The sequence below is a fragment of the Phalacrocorax carbo genome, chromosome 1 (assembly GCF_963921805.1).
Source record: "Phalacrocorax carbo chromosome 1, bPhaCar2.1, whole genome shotgun sequence".
Lineage (NCBI taxonomy): Eukaryota > Metazoa > Chordata > Aves > Suliformes > Phalacrocoracidae > Phalacrocorax > Phalacrocorax carbo.
The window spans coordinates 197,035,099-197,047,584 of NC_087513.1; the positions used below are offsets into that span (position 1 = coordinate 197,035,099).

General features: G+C 36.9%; 1 protein-coding gene across 8 annotated transcripts in view; it reads right to left on the bottom strand.

Annotated features, from left to right (window-relative positions):
- Positions 1-12,486, bottom strand: part of SGCG (sarcoglycan gamma) — a 144,729-nt gene that overhangs the window by 69,843 nt on the left and 62,400 nt on the right. For 4 of the 8 annotated variants that reach the window (XM_064441152.1, XM_064441149.1, XM_064441154.1 and 1 more), the window contains one exon: positions 6,817-7,011. In XM_064441152.1, the coding sequence (XP_064297222.1) occupies positions 6,817-7,011 (195 nt within the window). Of the gene's footprint in view, positions 1-6,816; positions 7,015-7,402; positions 7,500-12,486 lie in introns of those variants that run through there. The other 4 variants (XM_064441151.1, XM_064441150.1, XM_064441156.1 and 1 more) reach the window with 2 other exon arrangements.

Consider the following 12,486-nt stretch of genomic DNA (forward strand, 5'->3'; position numbering starts at 1 on the left):
TTTCTTATTCTTGGAGACCGTGATAGCTGTGGCATCCACTAAACCCATGGAAACATGAGTTCCTCCATCAGAGGCTAAAAAAGGTTAGGAATTATCCTTGGCACGTGACTGTTCCTGGTGTTACGATAATGTAGCATAACTTAAATGATATTGTAACAATTGATGTGAGGTTTCTGAACAAGATTTGCTAGTGCATCAGAAATGGTAATCATCTAATCAGGGGCATTTTTCACACCTGAGTTTTAGAGTATGTCCTGGTTTTAGCTGGGATAGAGTTAATTTTCTTCACTGCAGCTGGCCTAGTGCTGTGCTTTGGACTTGGTAGGAAAATAATGTTGATAACACACCGATGTTTCGGTTGTTGCTGGGTAGTGCTTGTACTAGTCAAGGACTTTTCCAGCTTCCTATGCTCTGCTGGGTGCACAAGAAGCCGGGAGGGGAGGGAGCACAGCTAAGAGAGCAGATTCAAACTGGCCAAAGGGATATTCCATATCATGTAACATCATGCCCAGTATATTAACTGGGGGGAGCTGGCCAGGGATGGTGACAGTCACAGCTCGAGGACTGGCAGCATCAGTTGGCGGGTGGTGAGCGGTCACATCACTTGTTGTTTGGTGTTTGGTTTTTTTCCCCCCCTCCTCCTGAGGGTTCATCTCTCTCTCTCTCTCTCGTTATTTTCTTGTTCATTATATTATTAATATTATTATTATTACTGTTTTATTGTAATTATTAAACCGTTCTTAGCTCAACCCGTGAGTTTTCTTACTTTGGCCCTTCTGATTCTCCCTCCCACCCCACAGGGCTGTGGGGAGTGAGTGAGCGGCTCTATGGTATTCAGTTGCTGATTGGGGCTAAACCACAACAGAGAACTAGCATGACAATCTATGAAATGCAATAGTGACCTCAAAGTTTTGGTGTAAGTCTTCACTGATTACAGTGTCGACACAATGGGTCAGTATTATGGGTGAAGTCCTGAGGACATGAGTACTAATTCTCTATGTGATAGCAGGGTAGGACAGCTAAAGATTGTTACATTCAGGAGAAAATGTGAAATCAGTCTCATGAACTTTGTTTTCTCTAAGGAATATAAAGATAATGGAAAAGTAAAAATTCAAAAAGAAAAAAAAACCCTCAGAAATCACTGAGGCAGCAATGCAAGCACAAGATTATAGTTGTGAAATTACATCAGTTATGTAACAAACTGAGAAGCCAAATACCTCTTGTTAATGCCTCCTACTGAGCAGCTAATCTCTAGAAAGCTTTCAGAGGCTCAATGTTTTGTAAAACACTGTTATACAGATTAGCTCAACACTGTCCAACTCTTCCAAATTGTTTGCCAGTCGTGCAGCCTTCTAGAGGCATGGGAGATACTTAAATAATTTAAGAATCAAATTCCAAAATACAGATCCTTAAAAGTCCTGCTCCCTTGTCCAAGTGACCTAGGCATACTAATACTCTTGCAGTTAAACTACCTGATCACCATTGGACATGAACACAATCAAAATCTCATAAGTGACCATGTTATGAATAAAGTCTACAAGGATAAAGAGTGGCCACGTGAAGAGGTACTGATGTCCTTTTACATAAGAAGAAGCAGTTGCAGGACTCAACTGGGTTGTAGCACTCCCAGATTAAAATTCCTCCCTCCTTTCCCTGGGAAAATCTAATCTTATATGTTCTCCCAGAGATCCATGCTCTAACCAACAGATTATAGTACATTTGATGCTGGAAATATTTTACTCTCTCTTTTTGTAGTTTGTTCTACTTCACATAAATTCATTAAATATTAATTGGAGCAGAAGCTACAACAGAAGGTTCTGGCTCCAAGGCAAATGCTGTAGTCATCTGACAGCTAAAGCATGCATTACCTCCACCCAATAAAAATGAACTTTTTCCATATAAATAAAAAAAGTTTCAGTTAGAAAGACTGAGAAATGCCCATTCTATATTCTATAAAACAATAAGGAAAAGAACAATGACAGTGAGTATTCTTGCATTCAACATATTCCGTATTTTTCTAGTTAAATATTTCAGGATCTGATAGTGTCTAGAAGGGTGAATTTTCATCTCATATGATCGCATCTAGACTATTACAACTGATGGCCTTGAAATTAAAATGTTCTAAGCTAAGAGTCAGTGGACTATTTTATAATTACAGTCATTTTAATCAATTAAGACAACAAGGTAAAAAAGGAGTATGTCTTTTCCTGTGAAGCATTTATCTTCTCTTTGTCAGAAGCATAAAAAAGATTAATAATGAGTTTTTCAGAAGAAATCACTAGTGTAATACTATTTATAGGAAAAAAGATATTATCTCTTGGCAACATCAGATGGCCAACCACTGACAAAACTTCTTAAAAACAAAAATTATACTAAAGTTTGTCAATATCTCTCTTCTGTTGGGAGGCTCAAAACTGGAGGCTGTATTATATGCATGCTCTAATGAGTGCTGTGTAAAGGGAGAGAATCACTTCCCATGGTCTCTGGCTCTGCCCCTGTTCACAAAGCCCAGGAAGTTCTTGGCCTTCATCGCTGCCAGGGGCACTTCTGGCTGATGCTCAGCTTGCTGCCCACCAAACCCCAGGGCCTTCTCCACAGAGCTGCCCCCAGCCAGGCAGAACCAGCCTGTGCTGGTGCCAGGGACCAGGAGCAGGACTTTGCATTTGTCTTTCTTGAATTTCATAAGGTTGGACATCCCTCCAGCCTGCCAAGGCTCCTCTGAATGTCGGCCTGAGCCTTGAAAGCTTTGAATGGTACCCCCAAATTGGTATTATCTGCAAACTTGGTGAGTAAGCATTCTGCCACCTCTTCTCAGTCATTGATAAAGTTGTTAAAAAGGACCAGTCTCAGGATAGACCCCTGCAACACTTATTACTGGCCTCCATGTAGATTTCAATACATTAGTAACTACCTTCGGAGTCTGCCTTCGGAGTTTAACTTATCTGGTTGTCCACCCTTCATGGCTGTAACGTCCTAACTAGGGTACAAGAATATTGTGGGAGAGTGTTAAAAGACTTGCTCAAGTCAAGGTAAATAATATCTTGTGCCCTCCCATTGTCTGTAATTCCAGACATTTTATCAGAGAAATAATCATATTGGTTGGGCATCCTTCACCCTTGGTAAATCCATGCTGACTGCTCCCCATTACCTTATTTTCCTTCATGGGCCTTGAAATGTCTTCCAAGAGGACTTGCTCCATCATTTTCTCAAGGACTGAAGCGAGGCTGCGCAGCATTGAAGTTCCCCTCTTTCAGACCTATTGGACCCTTCAGAATGGTTCACAGGACTTCTGACATCCTCATCCTGTTGCAGCCCTAAATCCCTCAAGATTCCTAGTTTCCAAACTCTTAGGACTAGCAGACTGCTTTAGTTCTCAGAAAGCCTCAGTATGTTAAAAACAAAATCTGGAATTTGCATTTCATGCAAAATTTTGACATGTTATGTCCAGGGCAAAAAAAACAACCTCCAGTTTTTTCCAAATTTCTAATTTTCATGCAAAACTAATTTTAGTTTTTAAGTTACTCTATCTCACCTTATTCACCAAGCTGAAGGCATAATTATTTGATTCTGTCTTCTCAAAAACAGCTGAATATAATGAATCCACAGCTTTCTTCTCTCACCCCCCAAAAAACTTTAGACCCTGTTGCCCTAAACTCCAGGAGAGAAAAAGAAAATAAGAATGAGACATAACTGATACCTGTGAATCAATCTGCACAACCTGGGGATGCTCATATATTATGCAACTGAAGCAGTATGAGAAAAGGAATATATTCTCTGTTCAGGTTGTTCCCTTTTAGACTAGATATTAAGAAATGAAATTAAATTCTCTTTGGTTTAGTCATGTTCATTTAATGCTGAAGGCCTCTCAAACAATGGAGTGTAGAAAAGTTTGTTTTTCATCATCCTTCCAAATTTCTACAAGGAGGTTGAAATCTATTCATCTTGCAGCGGATCTATGTCTGGTTCATGTTCTCCTGTATCAGCTTAGCTTGTTTGCTAGTATTTATCACACTGCTTGTTTTTTTGGGTTGAGCCAGAAGATGTGTGCATGGATTAATTCTATGACAGAGCTTGTCAAAGCTCTGTTAATAATTTCATTATTATTTTAATTGGATCGATGAATAGACATAGCATGTGATTTTTATATACTGCAAGGTATTATTTAATGGAAGATTTAAGGATGCTTTACAGAAAAATAAAACAATTTTTATCCTACAAAAGAAACTTTGACGTCTAAATAACAACTTTGTCAACTTTGAGTGGGTTTATGAAAGGGCTGTGTTATAAAACTATGTCAGTCAAACACTAAAGCACCTTCTACAAAACTGTTCTCCTAATAAAACTACATACTACAGTCATGTTTAGTTTTCTTTGAGCAAAAACTCTCTTCAGGACGGTACTATAAAAATACCCCTTAAAAAGTTTATAATGTTTTTTCAAAATATGTTTATCAACCTTAGTATGAATACAACTTGCTTTTTGTATTATTTTACAGACAAACGGCATTTCCTTACGCACAGGAAAGGACTGCAATGCTTCAGTTACACTTCCAGACTTTGAACATGCAGTTAACATCTAGACTCTTTCTTAGACTTTTCTTAGAGGTTAGCAGTGCTTCTCTGGATGATGTTTCTGGTATCTTCAGAGTTACTTCTTGTCTTGACAGATATACTCTATTAAAACAATACCCAGCAAAAAAAGTTCTCTGTTCTTAGTGACCTCGCACATACTTGTACTGAGGACTGTGACACACATGCATACTTTGCAAAATGTTCTTACAGCTGATATTTCGCTGAAATATAGATATTTCCCTATAATTATCCCAAATGACTGAAGGCATTACAGTTAAGTCACTATTTAACTGGGTGTGTCTGGAACACAGATTCTTTAACGGAGAATTAGGAAAACCCTTATAACCATGGCATTCATAGTCCACCCTGTGAAAGAATGTAAGCCTGCGCTACTTGAGCTGTTATTCCACTGCTCTTGTTGCCAAGGCAGAAGGACATAGCCCCTCAGCAGATCAAGGCATTTTGTGCCTTCCTCACAGATAACTAGTAGGAAATAGGATTTCCTAGCAGTGGAGTTTCTGATGCTCTTTTTCTATCTGACTGATATTAGAGAAGAAATATCTAGTTTCATATAAAGAAACCAAACCAACAGAAAATATTTTTTAAAACTCCTTAAAAATATAAACCCAAGCCACACAGAAAACAATTTTGAGTTACTCATGTTCTCTGTGATTCATGATGTACAGTCACTAAGTGAACATCTTCCATGTGAACTGCATAACAGAAAAATTATATGTGATCTAAGATGTTCTGCATTGTAACCTGTATGACAGTAAGAGTGCTGAAAAGAATTTTTGTGGCAGAAGAAACTTGACGGGAATTCAAGCACCGGTATCTATACTAGTAAGCAGGACTTAAAAAACTAACCTACTTTCTTTATCGTAAGAAAAAGTAGAGTAGAAAAATGCTTCTATGAAGATAAAATGGCCTTCATTTAGTGACAGGGGCATGATAACGATAGGCAGTGGGAACTTTAATATATCACTTCCTTCAGTACAAGGGGCAGAGCTATAGGAATTTTTTTTTCCTTGTAACAAGTCATCTGCGTATCACAACTACATGTTAGGAACAACTTAGCTTAGCTTTAATATTTGTTGATGCATTTTGGATAGAGGATGTTCCCCGCTGTACAAAAAAGATGTGGACAGGCTGGAAGGGGTCCAGAGAAGGGCCACCAAGATGATCCAAGGACTGGGAAGCCTGCCATATGAGGACAGGCTGGGAGAACTGGGTTTGTTCAGCCTTGAGAAAAGGAGGCTCAAAGGGGATCTCATCTCCATGTATCAGTACTTAAGGGGCAGCTACAAAGAAGGTGGAGACTCCCTTTTTACACGGAGTCACATGGAGAGGACAAGGGGGAATGGACACAAGTTGCTCTTGGGGAGATTCCGATTGGACACGAGAGGAAAATTTTTCACAGTGAGGACAGTCACCCATTGGAATAATCTCCCCAGGGAAGTGGTTGACTTGGCCATGTTGGACACCTTCAAGAGTCGTCTGGACAGGGTGCTGGGCCATCTTGTCTAGACTGTGCTCTTCCCAGAAAGGTTGGACTAGATGATCCCTGAGGTCCCTTCCAACCTGGGATTCTGTGATTGCATTCTGACTGAAGCTACATCTTGCAGACTTCTGAAAGTCACCTGTTAATCTACCGCATGCAAAATTACGTTATAAATATTAAAATATATGACAGTGGGAAGTTATTAAATTTATTCCTGAAAAGTATAGCTGCTTAGCCTCAAGCACAAAGTAGTAATAATTACCTCTGAGTTGTAATTAATTGGGCAAATAAATTGTTAAATTTTAGATGCTGATAAATAGAAGGAAGCTAAGAAAATCCAGCAATATTTTAACACTAAGGAATTCCGTATGAGATAAAATTACAGCAAACACATTTACAAAATATAAACTAAACAGCGACCATGAGACAAGAGTAAAATAAATTCTCCTAGAATGGTTAGAATTCACCTCAATATAAGGTATCAACCACCTCAGTGTTTTAAAGATTAGTAGCAATACAGAAATTACAGATCAGGAAGTATGTGCAAAGATAGATATTTCTTATATACTTTCAACCAAAGTACAAATTACAGTTGAAAAGGAAGAAAAAAACATCTATTACATACAGAGAAGCTGATGTACATACAAAAGAAGTGAAGCAGTGAGGCAGGGAAAGTAAGTGAAGCTGTGAGGCAGGGAAGAGAAGAAAATATGAGAAGAATGGAAAATTAAAGAGGACACTTACTGGGGAAAACCACATCACTTTAAGAATCCAAATTGTCAAAGAAAAATTGACAACTAGGATGATAAGCAGGAGGAGAACAAACAGGTAGAGGCAACGCTTTCTCCAGCCATAAATTCCAATTTTGTAGACATATTCATTCTTCGGCCTCTCTAGGCTAGTGCCTGGTGTTGTTGTAGTATATTGCTCACGTACCATCTGCTAGGTAAAGAAAAAAATGGACTGCTTAGTTGTTTGAGTTAAATGAAGAAAAATATGAAAATGCAATTGTAATAGCAAGTTACTAGAAACTAGAAACTCTTAACAAGTTTCACCTAGAAAGCATTTTCATCATGTGCCATTCAAATTCCACTTACATCTTACTTTTTGGTACCCATGATGTGATGTTTTAATATATGAACTGCATCCATAGCCATTTTCCGGAGGCTTAAATTTATTTTATCCTATATAGAATGGCAACACTTTCCTCCCATTTTTCATAGTATTATAATTCTTCCATCACAAAATATTTCATAGAATCATATTATAATCTGTGGCTCACAGAGCAATATTATTTTACTGAAAAAATAGCTACAAGTGGTAACAGTACCTTGTAAGCACAGGTTTAAAAACACTTCTACATATTCTTTCCTCAATTCAGTAATAAAATGCATTCTTTGTGTTGCAAGACTTAACTGTGTATCACTGGAATGCCAAAATATGTTAAGCTTCAGAGTCTGTATATAAAGAAATGAAATGGCTCTTACTAACGTAAGGGAAATAATGATTTCTCTATTTATCAGATATTCATATTTAAAGATATATTAGCAATAAAAACATTACTTGCTGCATTTAAACAACTTCCTTCACTTTATATTATAGTTCTTAAAGAAGCATTCTTTGAATTTAAAAAAATCTTACCAGACTGCACATCCTTAAAACATGAGTATATTCACTAACTTTCACCTTCATAGCACAGAGATCACCGACAATTCCAGCCGTTCATTAAAGATTACAATTTCAGCCAAAATAATAAAATCTCAACAGCTGAGAGAGTTATCTATAACAAAAGTGGGCCACATCTGTCTCATTTCCACCAATATAAAAAACCAAAACAAAACTCCAAACCCAACCATGGATGTCAGAAAGAAAATAGGTATTGTAAGTTCAAGCACTTCCCATGAGCCAGGTATATCCACAGGGATCTTACATCCAAAAACTGGTGAGCTTTCCTACAATATAATGTTCCCAAATGACAATCCCTTCAGAGGGGTTTCACACAAGGTTTCCTCTCAATTCAGAATTTACTCCTGGGAATGAGATCACCGTGCTCTGCTCACACAACTTTCAAAAAGTGATTAAATTACATCTTTGCCCAGCTGCTGAATTACTCTGAGTCGTTAAAGGAGCTCTTTTCAAGTCTCCTGCAGAGCCATCCTGTGTCTGTAACAAGCTTGTGGCTCTCAGTTCTAACCCTCATCTTTAGAAAGATGTAATCTTTTGTTCCTGTAGCCTCCTACTGAACTACAAGACAGAGAACGCAATACGAGTTTACAACTGAAGTTCATGCATTATCTCTTTGAACATATGCAGTATTCATCTTATTTCTGCACTTCAGTTCAAAAACCTTTTAATTTGTTGTTTATGTATATTAAAAATGAGTCTTGATCATCAGCAGTTCATGATGTAACTGTGCTACAGTCACTATGGGACAAGTGATATGATATGATATGATATTCTAATTAATTTTTTGCTGCTATCAGTCTCAGTTGCTCATGATACTGTGTATATAAATCTTTTCATCTGCTGAAAATACAGAAAATAGTAATGATTTACTAGTGCAGAAATTATTTGTTAGTGGAGAATCATAGATTCTGAAATAACTTGTCTTAACATTACTGCAAAACATTAGGTTTACAAGATGTTACTTAATATTCTCATGAACTACATTTGTTTAAAAACTCTCAGATTATGTTTTTCAGTTCTGTTTATCACTCAAGCACCTAGTACTGATTATAGGATACCATTTTTATATATATGAGTTGCTACTGGGTTTTTTTATGTTTTCCCACTGATCATTGCATAAGAAATAATATCACTCATGCAGAAGTTGCCCTTTATCTTATGCCTACTTTACCTCTGCCAAGTAAGACTAACTGGGACATTTATACATACAATGGGTCTCATAAAATGCTTAGAAAAACCTTTACCCTTACTTCAACACGGATTTCTCCTGAATAATGTCACTTAAAGAATAGGATGCAGTAACTCTTATCTGGTGACATCAACAGATATACTTTGAGAAATAACCTGTGCAGTTCTTGCTCAGATATAGTACAACTATCTAATACCCTAACATAGGGTATCCTCCGAGTTTCTTACTGTTTTCTAAGTGTCAGTATAACAAGAAACAAGATAGATGACAGCTACAGAAATTTCTGTAGTTACAGAAGCCCCCTTCACAAGACAGACTGCTTTGGGTTTTTTTAGGAAATAAATAAAATCCACTTCTAAGACCGCTTAAAAGGTTATTTCAATAGGGCTGTGCGAAAATGGACCATTCTTCAGAAACTTCAGTCTCATGAAGTTAGCCGAGGCTTCAACAACAAATCTCTAGCTGTGGCATCTAAGCTTTGCCTGTTCCTCGTGTTGCTGTTTGCTACATCTTCAAGGTAAATTTTGCAGTAGAAACACCATTTGATAAAGAGTAAATTAATTCTCAGATCTTCACATTTTTATGTCAGCCTCATCACAGTGGTCTCTGAGGTTGGGATTCATCTCACGATGTTACATACCAACAATTTAGCTTTCGATATCTGAGCCAGTCAACCTGGACTCCCTTTACAGTCAATGGAGATAAACCTACCCCTGCTGGGAATTATTTATCTGGGAATTATTTTAGATGTCTACTTTAGATATTCAGTGAACTGCACCTTAGATGTGTTTAAATTCTCTCCTTAAAAGGAGAAATAAAGAGAGCCTGGGATGACTTTTTCATATGTACATGTCTACATGTTTTAGACATAAGCATTTCGTCAAATTAATTGTACCCAAATGATTTCCAGAGCATGCAATTTAACAAGAAGATAGGATTCTTTTGATTCCTGTTCTCCTCTGTTCCTTTTTTACCCTGTTGTAAAATGTTTATTGTGTGAGTTGAGGATTTTGTACATAATGTATTATGTACTGCTGTTTAATGAGGCGAGGTCAAAATCCATTATGCATTTCACCAAAAAGCCTGTGAGTTTTGTGATTGGTTTCAGCCCTTCAGAAATTCCACAGAGGACATCTCCCAGCATAGCATTGCTCCCTGCACAAATTATTTTCTCCTGGCAAAAAACAGCTCTGTTGTTCCTGAGCATTATTAATACTGCCAAAATTTGCTTTGGTCCTAGCAAATGAGTAATGCCAGCCTAGACAACTGACTGCTTTGAAAGGGATTAAATTTTTCTACTTAATATAATACTTCATGATTTTTAAGAGAATTAGTGGCCCAGTATGAAGTAATTACAGGGGAAATTCTTTAAGAATTGATACAGTTGGAACTTTCCATATTACTGACTTATATGTTCTAGGTTTGGGCTGTTTTAGGAAGCTGGGCTGAAAGGAAAGCCTTAGATGGGCAGCTCTCATAGTTGGCTGGTGACGTGTGCCAGGATTCAAGAAACTTTTAGAAGGAAAACAACAGATAAAAAATGTGATTTGTAAATGGAATAACCACGACACTCTAAGTTGGTTGTGTAAGAGCATCGTAAACAGACACCAGGAAGGAAGTGATTACTTATGCACCTGGGTGTACACAAGTTAGTTGGAGAAGCAAGAAGTTTGCACAGTGTACAATGACGCGGTAACCATTATCTTTATATTCTTTTACAAGGAGGCAGGACACAGTGATGAACTACAGAGAGTAAGAACAGTCCTGACAACCGAGACTGCAGATAAAATGGCAATTTAGTTTCAGAATGAAAATTCTGACGTCATCTAATGGGCCATGAAAACATGTATTTTTTGGATTCTGTCAGCAATACTGTAATAAAAAAATCTTCTACTTAATTGAAATAGGAATTTCTTCGTGTTCCTACTCAAAGGCCCACACAATCAGAAGTCAAATAGGATTAAGTTCAACTACTCACATATTCCTTATGGATTTTGTGCCCATAATTCACAGGATCAAGCTATTCCAAAGTATTTTCAAGTTGTTTTACTGGGATCTATTTTTATCCATTTACTCCTTGCCCATTTGCTGATTTAAAACAGATACTGAATGCTAATTAGCTGCCAAAAGATTTGTCATAGATTTTAAGTAATAGATATAACTTGTGAATTACTTGTACACTGCAGATATATTGACCAAGTGAGGTTTTCTCATGTGTTCAGGCATAACTTGTGTTGTATGTAATGCATGAAATTCATGCCTATAGGAATGCACATATGAGCTCCCGATGAGAGAGCTGTATGTTATTTACATTGTGTTACTAAAGCTTTTAAAAACATAAATACCTCTAAAAATATGTAGCCATGACAGAACATCTCCTGTTCACTCCACCTTTTTCCATGCAAGATTTGGAGACTAGCCTCTGTGATTTGCATGATTCGGAGGTCCAGGAGATTTTTATATTGATATCTAGATATTGAAAAACTGTCCACCAACTATGTTACTATTGGATTTAAGTTAGTTTGGGCATCAAGTTCAAAAAGCTATTCTGATAGCTCTGGAGTATTCAGTCAAGACAGCTGTGTTTTGAAGAAGAAATTTGCAAACTATTCAGAAAATCTGTTTGGGAAAGCAAGCTTGAGTAGAAACTTGTTAATCATATTTTCTATTTTCAGTAATTATTTATCTGTAGGAATTACTGAAGACTGAATACTATTTCAATTAAAATAAGCAATCTCAGTTTATTTCAATTGTACAAATTGGTTTTCACTTTTTATTCATAAATGGCTGTTATTTTCTTGAACGTAAATAAAATTCTCTTTAAGCACAGTTCAGAACTGCATTACTGAAGTACTTTGTCATGTTGTCATAAAGCAACTAATAATAATAAACTATTAGAAAGCATAATTTAAATATAAAACTACTCAGTTAATACTAATAAACAACTATAATTCCATTAATAATTACATAATTATTAGCATTTTATGCTTTTTGACTGTTTCCAACTGTGTTAGGATTTTCAGCAAAGAGACAAAAGGCTTAGCACTCGAGAACCTTTACAAATCAGAGTTAAGAAGAACCGGTAAGGTTTCATGAAGAAATTTGTACCATTCATGCTCATACAATACAGGGTCTTTTGAAGGGGAACTTCAGTCATCAGTGCTTCTACTCTTCTCTCTTTACATGCAGTATATTCATTCACATGCAAGAAAATTCACATTATGTGTGGGGATGAAAGAGGTGATAGTGCCAAACTAAAACAGTTCAGTAGAAGGACCATTCTAATCATTTAAACTAAAATCTTATGCCATTATAAACAAACTGTAAACTGAAATAAAATCTGTCACCTCAGACAAGTGAAGATCTGCATACAGTATCTTTGTGGAACATTAGGTGCATTAATGTTGGTTTTATAGAATGCATTGGGCTAGATGTGTATTACTAAATAGCATGAACATCAGAAGTAAACTAAGACTTCATGCTTTGGTGGCATTCAGGCATGCACACTTTCATCTTTGTGGAGGACAGAAGCAGTCAGC